General features: G+C 38.0%; 1 protein-coding gene across 3 annotated transcripts in view; it reads left to right on the top strand.

Moving 5' to 3' along the window:
* Positions 1 to 14,932, top strand: part of COL4A4 (collagen type IV alpha 4 chain) — a 141,873-nt gene that overhangs the window by 55,253 nt on the left and 71,688 nt on the right. For all 3 annotated transcript variants that reach the window (XR_011968995.1, XM_072617989.1, XM_072617990.1), the window contains 4 exons: positions 467 to 571; positions 3,852 to 4,016; positions 5,118 to 5,207; positions 9,744 to 9,907. Coding sequence is in view for 2 of the 3 variants with exons in the window: in XM_072617989.1 (XP_072474090.1) it covers positions 467 to 571; positions 3,852 to 4,016; positions 5,118 to 5,207; positions 9,744 to 9,907 (524 nt within the window). In the remaining variant the exon portion in view is untranslated. The remainder of the gene's footprint in view (positions 1 to 466; positions 572 to 3,851; positions 4,017 to 5,117; positions 5,208 to 9,743; positions 9,908 to 14,932) is intronic.

Here is a 14,932-nt window from a genome sequence, read left to right as displayed (position 1 = left end):
TGTTATGTTCCACCAAGATAATGGCTTCAGGGAGAAGTGGCCAAAATAAATATATCTTTTATTCACTATTTCATTGAGTCTGATGTGGTTACTCCAGGCAGTAGTGTGGACCAGAAGCCATCAAACTCCAGCATCCTGTATAATTCTTCTCTGTGCTTTCCTATAAATCCTCCATTAATAGGCTGGACACCTTCTTCTAGGTCTTTTTAATTATCTGTAATAGTGTCCATCAGAGTGTCCATCTATTAGTGTGCAGACAGTGGTCTACAAAAGGTTGATATGAATGTAATAAATGGAAGTTCTGAGCTTCAAAAATTCAAACTGTTCATTAAAAAAATAAGAGGATCTGAATCCAAGATATCCCATTTTCATCTTGGGAAAGATGACAAATCAGCACAAATTTCAGAGTGATAAAAATCTTAACTCTGTTTACTAAGCATGACCTATTTCCCATGCTCTTTAACAGGACCTCCAGGGGACCCAGGATTCCCAGGACACTATGGAGAAAAGGGGTCAGTGGGGCTACCTGGTCCATCAGGACCCTCTGGTAGACCAGGGGAAGACAGAATAGGTAGGAATTCACCCCTTTTTCTCTAAAAATTTCTTCTTTTTTTCAGGAGAGGTTGAGTACACAATATGAATTTATATCATGTTAAGAAATGATCTACACTTTCTAGGATAAGAGTGGGCAAACTTTTAGATGTGATAATGCCAAAATTTCAGTTATACAATGGGACAGCTGCCTCAAAGTCATTCCTGAGAAAAGATGTATATTATTCAAGTTTGCAGTAGAGGTATGGTTTGGATCCTAGCAACAGAGGGTATCAACAGTTAAGAAGATGGGGAGACAGTCCAAAGCAGGGGAAAGAGTCCTGGATTTGGAGTCAAAGAACCTTGTTTCAAATCTTGGCTGGGTTGTCTACAATCTCTGTCATAAGAGTTGAAGTGACTTAAGTAAGTCACTTAAACATCCTATACTCCATTTTTTCTCTTGTGTAAAATGAAGAGGTTGACTAGCTGATCTCTAAGGCCTGCCAGCTCTAGCTCTATGATCCTGTCATCTTCTATACTTGGAGGCTGGCTCTCGCTACTGGGATTACACCTTACACCATTCTCTCCAGAGTTAAGTTTTCATGTTGTTATTGTTTAATCATTTCTGACTCTTTTTGACTCCATTTGGGGTTTTCTTGGCAAAGATACTGGAGTGGTTTGCTATTTCCTTCTCCAGCCCATTTGACAGATGAGGAAACTGAGGCAAAGAGGATTAAGTGACTTGGCCAGGATCACAGCTAGTAAGTGCCTGAGACCAGATTTGAACTCTGGAAAGAAGAGTCTGCCTAACTTCAGGTCCGGCAGTCTATCCACTGCACCACCTAGCTGCCCATGGTTCCTTTAAAAATCAAACACCTCTCTGAGGGTCCATACTCTAAGTTACTTTTAGCTAGCAATTTATAAGTGAGATTTAGCTGACAACCACCTGAGAACAAGATTGAGACACAGAAAAGGAAAGAAATATTGCATTTGGAGAGATCAAGATAGAGGAAAGTTGCTCAGAATAGAGAGAGGAGTTTGAGTATCAAAGACGTACATCAGCTGTTTCACAATTTTGCTAATGGTGATTCTGACATTGAACATCATGTTATAAGTTAACTTATCATGTATTCATTAGGTGAGTGACTCCATGTCCATTAAAATTTTTCTACCTGGGTAATATTTTGTGGAAATATTTATGGAAATATTCCACAAAAATTCAAGTCTAAATGAGTAAGGGATTTCTGTATTCAGATGACTGCATCATACAACTGTGTTTACAGGAAGAAAGACATCCTGTAGGCAGCAAGTTTTCAACCGTTTTGTTTTCAGAACAATTTACACTCTTAAAAATTATTGAAAACTTTTGTTTAGGTGGGGCATATCTATCTGTATTTACTGTTAAAATATAAAATATTAAAATTTTAAAATGGTGATATTAAGCTCATTACATGTTAGCATAAATAATATTTTTAATGAAAAATGACAATATTTTCTAAACAAAAAAATTAGTAAGAAGAATGACATTGTTTTATATATTTTTGCAAATCAGTTTTATTTCTGGCTTTATAGAAGGCAGCTGGACTCTCATAGCTGCTTCTGCATTCAATTTGTTAAGATATGCTGTTTTAGTTAAAGTTTATGAAGAAAATTTGGCCTGATGCAGAAAGGTAGTTGGAAAAGAGAAGAATATTTTAATAGGCATCTAACATCTTAATATTATTGTGAAAATAGTCTCTATCTCATGGACCCCTTGAAGGGATCCAGGGGTGCTTAGACTATTGAAAAACTGGCAGCATCATATGATTTCACTGGAGAAATCCCAAGACTTGAGTTCACATCCTGCCATGCTTTTTACTCCTCTATGACCTTAGACAAGTTACTTAAATTCTCTTGATTTCAAGGTTTGTATGTTTGTTTGTTTAATTTGGAATATAGGTTAGATGGGTCTTTATGAACTTGATGGCTCCTTCAAGTTCAGAATCCATGCTTGTATAGGATCTTATAAGGCAGGAGGTCACCTATTAGTCTATATCAGATTAACTTCAATTTATCCAGAAATTCATCTCATCAGCTCAGAGTCTGAGTATTCATTTGATTCTTCTCTATGAGTGTATGCTCATGGTTAAAGGACAGTCAGAAAACGGTAATTTTAAGCAAATAGTTATTCAGGAGAGAAACTTAGGCAACATTCTGCTTCATCTTAATACCTTTTAGGTCACACTGCTGATATTTTCCGTGAACTTGATACTGATATCACGTTCTGCTACTGCTCCAGATTAACCAGCAGCCCCTCCCTTTCTGGGTAATAACAAATACTGAAGGACAGAGTTCCAGCTAGACCTTGGGCACTGAGGCTGGGCTGCTCATAACTCAGTTTGCTAAGAGGATTGTGAATGATATGAAAGCAATAGCTCTATAGATTATTAAAAGAGATTAGAAGAGAAAAAATCCTTTAAGGGCACAGAGTAGCACAATTTAAAATAAAGTAGTATTAGTTTGATCTAATTAAAATGAAATTAATTTTAATTAAAATTAAATTTAAGATAGTGGACATGTGAGTTTATGCCCAGGTAAGAAAAATCCGTACTATCAGTGCAGGCTAGCATTAACCTGCGATTGATAGTCCTAGAGAATTGCCTAGAGCACTGAAAGGTTGTGACTTGCTTGGGTCACATAGCCAGGATGTGTCAGAAGTGGCACTTGAACCCAGGTCTTCCTGGCTTGTAAGGCCAGCTCTTTCTAGACTACATAGAAAATGTGAATATTTCCTGATATATAGAAGCTTCCTCTGTTTAATTCTGAGTTGAGGTGATGCGTATGACTTTGATCATGTCATTGTTTCCCACAAAACTTCAAAGGTTCCTTATTGTTAGCAATTTTGTAATTTAACGTCTTGGAGAGTTACCTGGGGCAGAAGAAGACTAAATATTTTGCCCAGTGGTCACCCAGCTACCATGTGCCAAAGGGAGAGTTGAACGCAGGTGTTCTCAATTTCCAAGCTGGTTCTCTTTCTATTTCATCTTGCCTCTTCTTTCCCCTATCCTATTAGACACCTTATATTCCCCCCCTAGTAATTCCAGAGTTGGAGAAAAGGGAACAAGGACTTGCTATTTACACCTGAATTTCAACCTCCTACTTCCATTTATGTTTATTTGAATGAATGCGTTGCATTTTTATTTTATTCTATTTTACTCTCAAAAATAATGGAATAACTTTTACTTTAGATTTGTTTTATGTATTTTACATACTATGAGTATTTCAGATTGCATGCTCTTAGTAAAGTGTCAACATTGCATAATACTTGATTTCATTTGCAGGCATGACAGGACCCCCTGGACCTCCAGGGCTGCCAGGTCTGCAAGGCCTTCAGGGTGAAGCTGGAATTCCTGGAAGAGGTGATTCTCCTGCAGGAAGGCCAGGGATCCCAGGACACCCAGGAATACCAGGAGTTCCAGGGCAGCAGGGTCGACCTGGACCAGATGGTATGGTTGGCACTGTCTATACATAGCACTTTTCATTAGTAAAATTATTTATAAAAAAAAATATATATTTACATGATTTCAATAACATTATGAAGTATGCAGTTTTTGTTACTCCTATTTGTCCTGTCAGACAAGACAGTTTCAATTTATAAGCTAAATTTATAAATCAAATCCATAAACTAAGTTTGATTTTGTTGATGCTTAGTTAAGAAAATGCCAATTGAAAATTTTAATATTTCATTTCTAATATCTGATACAAGGACAAAAATAGGAATTTCAAGGTTCTACTTTATCTTTTTCTCCTGGAGTGATGATTAATGATTGAAGAAACATTAAATGAGTTGCTTAACCTTGATTTTCAGTCCTTTTCTGTTTCTAAGAAATGATTCAGATTGCACAGAGGGACAGAGAGAAAAACAAAAAGAGAGAGATGGAAAGAGAATGAAAGAAGAAGCAAGAGACAGACTTGAGAAAGAAACAAGGAAAGACAGAAAATGACAGAAAGAGGAGGAAGAGAGAAAAAGAGAGAGGCGAGTAGACAGAGGTGAAGAGGCAGAGAGAGAGAGAAGTAGAAAAAGGCAGACAGATTAAGGGAGAAACAGGGAAAGGCAGACAGATGAAGAAAAAGAAATGGACAGATGCAGACTCCAAAAGATACAGAGAAAGGGAAAAGTAGAGAAAGAGGAAGAGACAAACAGATGAGAAAAGATAGACCAAAACAGATGGATAGATAAATAAATAAAGACAGACATGGAGAAAGAGAGATGGATATAGAGACAGGCAAAGAGAGAAAATGAAGTAGGCATACAGACAGGAGAGAGGTGGGGGAAGGGAGAGACAGATAAAGAAAGACAGAAAAAAGAAACCAGAATTTGGACAAAAAGGAAAAGAGAAACAGATGGAGGAAGAGGAAGATAGATGAGAAATATGAATAGATTGATGGAGACAGAAGACAAGGGATAGAGGAAGAGATTGACACATACAAAGATTGGCAGAGAGAGGATAGAGAAATTGGAAGTCAGAGTGGCAGAGAAAGAGAGTTCTCTACCTTTATCATTTGAAAGATGTATAAACATTTCACATTTCCTCTCCCCCATCAAGTCATACGTTGTAGCATTGGCCCTCCTGGACCACAAGGAGTAAAAGGTCACTCAGGACCCCCAGGAAGAAGAGGTACGAAAGGAGAAAAAGGCAAGTCTACATCAAGAACTGAATTTCCAAAAAAGCGCTGCCAAGCTCAGCTTCCTTCAATTTCAACATAACTTTGAAGGTGCAGAAGGTGAAACCCTTCAGACAGGATGCACAGCTTGGCATTTGCTTCCCGTTCTAGACATTCTTTAGGCTGTATTTGCACGTCTTTCTCTGCATCTGGTATGAATAAAACTCATCAGACAAAGACATTTGGAAAAAGCCTCGTCACCTGGAGAGAATGTGGCCACAAAATTGCCACCTTCCCTTTCTTAGACTAGCTGGATTCCAAGGTCCAGCTGGAGATGAAGAGATGGGCGCCAGTCAGCATTTTTACCCCACAAACATACTTATCCTCTCTTACATTTTCTAGTTGGGAGAAAAGCCCCATATTCCCTTGACCTGATTTGCAGATATCTTTACTTATGCTCAGTTCAAGTAACTATGGGCATATTGATGGACAACTAAGAAATTTATAGTTTAAATAAAACACCTATGATTTCACATGTTTGGGGGCACACCACCAACACACACTGCATTCTGGAGAACTGATTTAGATGTAGAATTTAAACGACAAATCCAGGGTTACATGGTAAGTAGATATCAGGGGCAGGATTTAACCATCGGTGTTTCTCACCCTGAGTCTAACATGCTGGCTACTTACCATACCATGTGGCTTTTAATTAACAATTGATAATATTTAAGGTTCTGAAGGACCTCTACCAACATATGACACAATTTTATTCTTAATTCATTTCTTTGGCATAAACAAACAAACTTAACCTTGAAGTGTTAGGATAGTAATGCATTGGAAAAATAACTGGTTTGAGAGCCAGAGCTATTGGGTTCAAATTCCAACTCTCTGACCTTGGGCAAATCATTAAACCTTCTCTGAGCCTCATTTTCCTTTTCTATAAAATGAAGGATTGGACTGGATGATTAAGATCTCTTCCAGGTCTGAAACTCTGAGTCTGTGATTCACCTGAATTTACCTTAGACACTGGATCTTTTTTCCTAATATATTTGATCTAGTAGCAGGAACTTGAAAACTTGCCAGCATGAGCTCATTAAACCTCAGAACATCCTGTAAATGGATATGAAACCTCTCTGAAGGTGCCACAAACCACAGAGGAATAAAAGCTATCTATGGTTCAATGAATCTGAGTTCAACACCTTTGACTTCTGTTTTCTGTCTAAAAGACTGTCTATCCAATATCCATATCCATATCTACATCTATATCTATTTGTTTATATACACTTTTAGATATGTACTTTTGTATGTATACATGGAATATTCACAGAATTTCAGCGTTTTATAGCTAGAAAGTACCATAAAGATCGAGGAAATGATAACTTTATGGACCAACAACAGATTTACATGGGACTCAAAGCTAGAAGGGGCAGCTAACTCACTGCACAATAAAATATATTATCAAAAAGATATGTAAAGTAGAGTCATAGATTGAATCTAATAAGTGAATGTACAGTCTTCTACATCTCTGTCCATGCCTTCCAACTTGCTGTCCCCAATGCCTAGTTTCCTTCAAGACTAAACTCAAATCTCACCTTTTGCAAGAAGCTTTTGCTGATACTACCTGCCTTACCTCACCAGTGCCTTCTTTCTGAGATTACCTTCCATTTGTGAGAGAGAGGGAGAGAGTGAGAGACAGCGGGAGAGAGAGAGAAAGAGAGAGCGAGAGATAGAGAGAGAGAGAGAGAGAGAGAGAGAGAGAGAGAGAGAGAGAGAGAGAGAGAGAGAGAGAGAGAATCTATAACCCAGACAATGGAATGAAATGAATGGAAGATGGAATATTATGCTTGTGGAATAAGCAGTAAGCAAGTGAAGATGGTTCAAATATGTGGAAAGGAGTAAAGTGTAAAAAGATTGGAAAGATAGAAGAGACAAAATTGTTAAAGGCTTCATATGCCAAAGGCATTTAATATTTAATTTTAGAAGTCATAGGGAGTCATAGGAGTTTATTGATCTGGGTGTGTATGGAGTTGGGAGTTGATACAGATCTGAAGAACAGAAAAATTAGTAAGAACATAATAGTAGTTTTTAAGTAGTTGGGATGCCATATGTAAAAGCATTTAGACTCCTATGACCTGATCTCAGAGAGAAAATCATGTTATAGAAGGCAGATTTAGGATGGATATAAGGAGACCTCCTAATGATTAGAGGCTCCAGTAGTGAAATAGATTGCGTCAGAAGGCAAGGGTGCCGTTGAGTTCTTCAAGGGAAAGTAGCCTGATCACTTGTTGAGAATTTTTGTCAATGGCGTTCTCAATCTATGGGCTATGGGTTATGGGCTAAAAGTTATGGATTGGATTAGATGGCCTTTTCTGTCTGAGATTCTGTGTAATTCTGTCAACTGGTCTAACCACCTTATTTTCTAACTCTTTATTTATAGGCTAAAGAGATAAAGGAATTCACCTAAGATCAAGAAGGCTAATTTGTGGTGGATTTAGGACTAGAACCCACTTCTTCCAGTCCAGTGCTTTTCCCACTATATTACAATGTTTCCATATTCCAACCTTACTTTTAATTTTTTTTTCAGTTTTATTGATATGTTTGTTTTAACACTACAAAGATTTGCAAATTACTCCCACTTCATGTGAGGTTTCTTATAACGAAGTAAAACAGTTAAAAAAAGCTAATGATGCAGTTACCTAATCATGTAACACTTCATATCTTTAGCACCCCACCTCTCTGCCTTTTTAATGAATAAAAATCAATTTTCTCTTCTTCTCATTTTCCATAACATTGAAAAAGAAAAGAAAAATAATATTTTGTAACAAATATGTAGAATCACACAATTTTTTCAAGTAACTATACAGAAATTTGTGTGTGTGTGTGTATGTGTGTGTGTGTGTGTGTGTGTGTGTGTGTGTGTAACTCATTCCATACCCTAAATCTATCTTCTTTCTGTAATGGATAGCATATCTCATCATTGATCCTTTGGAATCATGAATGGCCATTGTGCTGGTCATAGTTCTCACAGCTTTATTCCTTTTTCCTGCCGTCAATAATTTACAGATGTATATCATACCTAATTTTTCTGAAATTCTATTGACGTCATTAACTTTTTTCTTTCTCTTTTTCTTTTTGGGTTAGAGAGGAAACAAATTAAGTTTCCTCCATTATTATACTTTTATTGTCGGTTTTTCCTTGTAATTCACCTAAAGTTTTTACTTTAGTTACTTATTAATTCACTTTAAGTACTTATAAGCTATGCTATTGAATTTACATATGGTAAATATAAAAATAAATTCATTGTCTATGTTGCTTTTCAGTAGAATGCAGTTTCCCTCTTTATCTTATTTAAGTAAGTCGTTTTTGTCGTTGTCTTGCTAAAATCGTAGTTGTTACCCCTGCCTTTTTGTATTCAGCTCAGGCATAACAGATTTTGCTCCAATCCAGTTTTTTCACTTTGTATAACCCTTTGCATTTCAAGGATGTTTCATGTAATCAACATATCGTTGAATTCTGCTTTCTAATCTAGTCTTCTAACTACTTCCATTTTATGGATGAATTAATACCATTTACAGTTACAGTTAGGGCAACTGAGTGGTTCAGTGGGATAGAGTGCTGGGCCTGAACTCAGAAAGACTCATCTCAAAGAACTCATCTCAGTTCAAATCTGACCTTAGATACTTATTTCACTTAATATGTGGCCATGGGCTAGTTATTTAACCCTATTTACCTTGGTTTCCTCCTTTTTAAAACGAGTTGTAGAAGGAAATGCAAACCACTTCAGTATCTTTGCCAAGGCAATCCTAAATGGGGTCACAAGGAGTTGGACATGACTGAAACATTTACATTTATGGTAGCTGACTGTTTCTTTTCCTTCATTATATTCTCTTATATTCCTCTTTCCATGTTTGTTTCAAATTATTACCCTTTCTTTCCCTCTCTTTTAACTTTTTCTTCAATATCTCCTCTCCAAGCTTAAGACTGATTTTCCTCGACTAATCTTTCCCTGAATCTATCCTCCATCTTTTATTCCCTTTTCTCTCTTCCTGCTCTTATCTGTTTCCCTGTTGAGTTGAATATATTTCTTCCCCAAACTATCTGTGTGTGTTCTGCCCTCCTTTGACCAGCTTAGATGAAAGTGAAGTTCAAGTGATATCTATTCCTCCATTCCTTCCATGTTTGCATATAGTTCTACTTGCACAGTCTGATAATGTATCTTAAATTCCCTCATCTTTTCTCTCATTTTCTGTTAATGCATCACCTCTGTACTCCTTTCCTTTTTGTTTCATTTGGCAGCTTCAAAACATTACAAAACTATTTGTATGTCTTCTGTCTTAAGTGGCTGCTTCTAGGGTCCCCGTAAACCTTTTATTAGAATATAAGCAGTTCCTCCTTATAAATTCTTTTCTGATTCTTCACTTGTAGTTGCTTTAATTTTTTTCCTCTCAAGTTGTATATTTATATTTCAAAGTTCTGTTTGAGCTCTCCTTTCTTCATCATTGTTAAGTACTTTAAATGTTTTATTCCGTAGTTAAATCAAAGCTTTATGTGTTTGTTTTAAATAGGAAATGAAGGGCTGTGTTCATGTTGCCCAGGTCCCATGGGCCTTCCAGGTGCTCCAGGGCTACATGGTCTTCAGGGTAGGAAAGGAGAAATGGGTCTACCTGGGAGAGTAGGAGAAAAAGGTGACTCAGGCTTTCCTGGTGCTCAAGGATCCCCAGGACCTCCAGTGAGTAACTCTTACTAATTTTAATATAGGTAATGCATCTCATTTTAAAGAAAACCAGATTTAATGTCATCCTTCTACTTTGCATGGCATCATACTGAGACTGCCTATCAGCATTAAGAGTTTGAAGAGATTATTAATTCATTCAGGTATAGTTATCTCAGATAAATTTTCTTTCCTTTAATGCATCACAATATGTTCCCATGTCTAACGGATTTAGCCTAGCTAGTGTTCTAAATCAATGTGACTCCAACTGATTGAACTACAGCTGTTTTATCTCAGTGAGATTCCTTGCACCCTGTATCAAGCACCATACGAAATGAACTATATGGACAGGTTGAGTTACTATATTACAAAGTACAAAGCATAGCCTAGTGAGGGATCCCTTGGCCTGGGGTAGAGAGCAGAACTTGGAGTCAGGAAGACTTGGATTCAAATCCTGCTTCTTATACTTACCAATTCTGTGACTGTAGTCAAGTCAATTAACCTTTCTCAGCCTCAATTTTCTCCTCTATCAACTGGGGATAATAACATCTTGCAGAGCCTACCATGTAGGGCTGTTGATAGGCTCAAATGTGATAATCAACAAATAGTCTTGAAAATCTTAATAGCTTTCCAATTATCATTATAGGGGTGCCCCCAAAGTTTTAGTGCTTTAAGCTATTAAAACAAAACTTTAGAGTTTTAAGAGACATTGTCTTTATACTCGTTACTTCTGGTCCCCTCCCATCCTGGGACTCAGAAACTGCTATTTTTCATAGGTGGGGAAATATGCATCCTGACAAATAAGTTTTCTGCATTTCTATAAATGTCAGTCCTTTTCATTTAATTCATTTAAGACATTGAGATTTTCCTAGGATGTGTATCTCCATAAAATACATTAGGTTCCATCTATAATTCTCTAAGTCTCCTATTGAAGATCCACAAACCTAGCACCAACATGGTGAGCCCCCAAGAACAGAAGACCACTAGGCTACTCGAGGAGGATGTTGGACCAGGTTGGAAACAGAGCAGGCTTCCATGTGGATTAGAAGTGGTATCAGGACCTCTGTACTTCTAGTCTGGGTGAGACAGGAAGATCCAGTTTCCCCCCCAACCTACAAAAAAGTGAGACTTTCTACATTGTTAAACTCACATTTTAAACCATATTTGAGAGTTTATAAAGAACTTTCCCTTACACCAACCTATGAAGTGCAGGGTTTTCTTGCCCTTTGCAGAGAAAGAAATGAAAGCTCACCTTATTAAGAGACTTGCCCAATTAAATAACTAGTAGGTGTTGAAGTTAGAAACCAAACCTAGTTATGCTAGCGCCAGGACCTCATTTTTTCATCTACAGTAAAAATTATTAAACCTTTTTGTGCTATGGACCCCTTTGGAAGTCTAGTGAAACCAATGGACCTCTTCCCAGAATAATTTTTTTAAAGAATTAAAGGAGATGCTAAATTTCAGTTAGATGTTAGTGAAAATAAAGTGCATTTTTTTCTCATCTTTGTTCATAGATCCCTTGAAATCTATCCACAGATCCCTTGAAGGTACATGGATCAATCTTAGGTTAAGAACCTCTGCTCCATACAATATGGGCCTCCCTATTCCATGTACAACCCCCTATTTACATGTCTAAAATATCCCTGTTGGTCTCAGAGAAGTGAACATTACTTCTGTATCCATAAAAACTTTGTGGTCTTGCTGCGCCCACAAAGTACTCCTGATTTAGTTTTTTCTTCAGAAACAAAACATTTCTTTATCGTTAGGTCAAGAAGTCTTATGACCTGACCTCCAAAATAACCAATTTAAAATAGCTTTTAGACTTGGGCCTTCCTTCCAACTAAACTAGAGAGCAACAAGAGGAGGGTAACCAGTATGATTCAGGGTCTTGGATTCATGTGGATCCATTAAAGGACCTGGGCGTGTTTAGCTTGGAGAAGATGAGAATCAGGGACATATGGGTGCCTTGGAAGGGTCATCATGGGAGAAGATGGATTATACTTGTTCTGTTTGGCATTACAGGGCAGAATCAATTGACTAGATAAAGGGAATTACAGTTGTCTTAAAGTGGATACCTTGAGAAACGGTACATTCCTCCTCTTTGAATATCTTCAAGAAAAGACTGGATAAATCCTTGTCCAATATATTGGGGAAGGACTTTGTTTTCTGGTATACATTAGACTAGATGGCCCAAGTTTCCTTCCAACTATGAGATTCTGAGATGCCATTCAGCATCTGGAATTATATACATTCTTTTAAGATACCAATACTCCTTTAGTAAATTACTTCTTCTGTAGTGCCATAAAGCCTTCCATTTGCATGGAAAAACCGAGGCAGATTTTTGATCAGGAAGATTAGAATGTCAGAGTTTGAAGGATAGTAAGACATAATTCATTCTTACCTGCTTTTATAACAGATGGAGGAGTTGAGGTGAGAACTATTATTCTGTATTGAAGCAGTCTTTCCCTCACATAAAGAGTATAGTTATTTCTTGTTCATCTTTTAAACTTGGTATTGTATCCTGAAAGCCAGACAAACATGGACTTGGAATCACAACTACATATGTCTTAGCCAACACAAAAATGTCACATTTTTCTAGTCATATTAAGGAATGGAGGGTTCCACACAAGTAAATATTTCATATAACCAAAGCATTAAAAATAGATTTTTTTCCTTTGAATGAATAAATGAATGAAAAACCATTTATTAAGCACTTACTATTTGCTAAGCACTGTTCTAAGTGTCAGGGATACAAATTCGAGAATCCTTCACATCAGAGCATGTATTCTTACACAAGGAAACAACCCATATATGGGAGTGATCATGGAGGGGTATTATGGCTTGAGAAATTACAGAAATGGGGAGTGGAGCTGTAAGGGACTAGCTTTATACACACTTTCCAGGAGCAGTGAGAACTAATTTAGGCTCCCAACTGGGGAGATACCCTGGCATAAAGAATACAGAACTGACCCTGAAGCCAAGAAGACCTGGGTTCAGGTGTTGCCTCTGACACATACAAGTCAATGCTCTAGGCAACTCTTTAAGACTTTAAGTTATAGGCAGGGTGTCCACCTGCCTTGGCAGGAGTTTCCTTACCTGGAAGCTCCCTATACCAATAAAATCATAGGTCCAGACCCTATTCCAAACTGGAAGGGTGAAGAAGGACATGGGGTGTACCTATGGCTGATAAAAATTCTAGGGGATGAGTATAGTGCAGGAGTGGGGGACCTTCGGCCACAAGACCACACATGGCCTTCCAGGTCCTTGAGTGTGGCCTTTTGACTGAGTCCAGGTTTTAAGAACAAATCCTTTTATTAAGGGGATTTGTTCTGTGAAGCTTGGATTCAGTCAAAGGGATGCATGAAGACCTAGAGGGTCACATGTGGTCTCAAAACCACAGGTTCCCCATCCCTGGTATTGTTTCTATTCCAAAGTTCATTACACACTTTCCTGCCCTCTGAAACAGAAGACGGAAAATTGTTGATTTTCTTTTTTATTTCTTTTCTTTATAACTGAGGTTCATCATTATAAATATCTGTTGTTATATTTACAATATGCTATCCTTGGGGAATATAGAGCTGTTTGCCCCAGGCTATTTTGCAGTTGGGATGTTTGCATGCCTTTTATAGTTTTTATTTTTCTCCTCTTTCATTGACAGACTGTCAGATGTCACTTTTTGTTACTGTCAGTTCCTGCCTGTAGAAGCCTTTTTCCTTCCTCCCTCCCTCCTTCCTTTCTTCTTTCCTTCTTTCCTTCCTTCCTTCCTCCCTCCTTCCCTGCCTCCTTCCTTTCTTCTTTCCTTCCTTCCTTCCTTCCTGCCTGCCTGCCTGCCTTCCTGCCTTCCTGCCTTCCCTTATTAAATGCTTACTGATCTGTGCCTAACATGTAGTAGATAATTAACAAGTACTTACTGATTGCTTGCTTGCTTGATTCAGATCAAGTGCACTTGGAAATTTAGAAAACAGAGACCACTTTCCTTTGGGGGAAATCAAAGAAGGGTTTGCAAAAGGATGTGGCTTCTGTGAGAGCCTAGGAGGATGTGCATCTCAGGCCTGGGGGAGTAGCCTCTGTGAATTTACAGACAGAGGATGTGGGGAACAGTTAGCAGTCCAGTTGAACTTTAACATAGATGATGTGAAGGGAAATTAAGTGAAAAAGAAAGTCCTGGAAAGATAGTTGAGAGGACAGAGAGACTTAGGAGAGAGAATCCAACTATTTGAGACATGGTATTATCTGGGCACTGGGAGATTTAGTACAAGAGCTCAAGGGATAAATAGATGCTGGTTATATAGAGTTGAGAGTGATCTGCATAGAGGTGATCATTGAACCCATGGAGCAGATGAGATCTAAGGATGAGAATTAGGGTGAGGTTAAAGGGGTACAAGCTACCAGAAAACGATACGTGAAGTATTTCTGAAGATTGATGAGATTTAGTATGTTGTCACCCTAGGAGACCTCTAGGGGGCGTTCCATGATCAAGAATTAGAATTCTTCAGCCTATACCCTCCTGTCATTCCATTTCTCTCTATGCCTCATTTTTTTCTTAAACTATTATTCCTCTTCACTATGCCCTGTGGTCTGTTTACCCTTCAGTGTTCTCCCAGTGTTCTCTCATCCCTTGTTTTGGCTACACTTTCCTCCCTTCCCAATCTTGACCCTGTAGTTAACCACTCTAGCTTTGCCCTGTTCTCAATGCCTTGCCCCCTTTGTTCTGTTGACACATAGGCCTTGTCAAATTTCCACCTTGGTTTATCCCATCATCTGCCTCTTACATTATTACTTAAGTGCTTTTGATTGATGCTAGGGAAAGCCATGCAACAATGCTGATTGGGTGCATCACCAGTTTATGTTGTCTAATCTCAACTCGGTCTTCATTGAATCTTTTTCTTCTTTCCAAATTGACAATCTATAGAATTGTCCTTGGTGGCTGTTCTACAATTTCCTCTCTCCTTTTGTACTCCCACTACCCCTACTACTACCCTCTCAGCAGATGAAATAGCTTCTTATTTTACAAAGAAAACAGCGGCTCTCCCTTATGTGCTT

This window comes from Notamacropus eugenii, chromosome 6 (assembly GCF_028372415.1).
Source record: "Notamacropus eugenii isolate mMacEug1 chromosome 6, mMacEug1.pri_v2, whole genome shotgun sequence".
Taxonomy (NCBI): domain Eukaryota; kingdom Metazoa; phylum Chordata; class Mammalia; order Diprotodontia; family Macropodidae; genus Notamacropus; species Notamacropus eugenii.
Note: the sequence above shows the minus strand (reverse complement) of the source record. Positions and strands in the feature narration are given on the sequence as shown.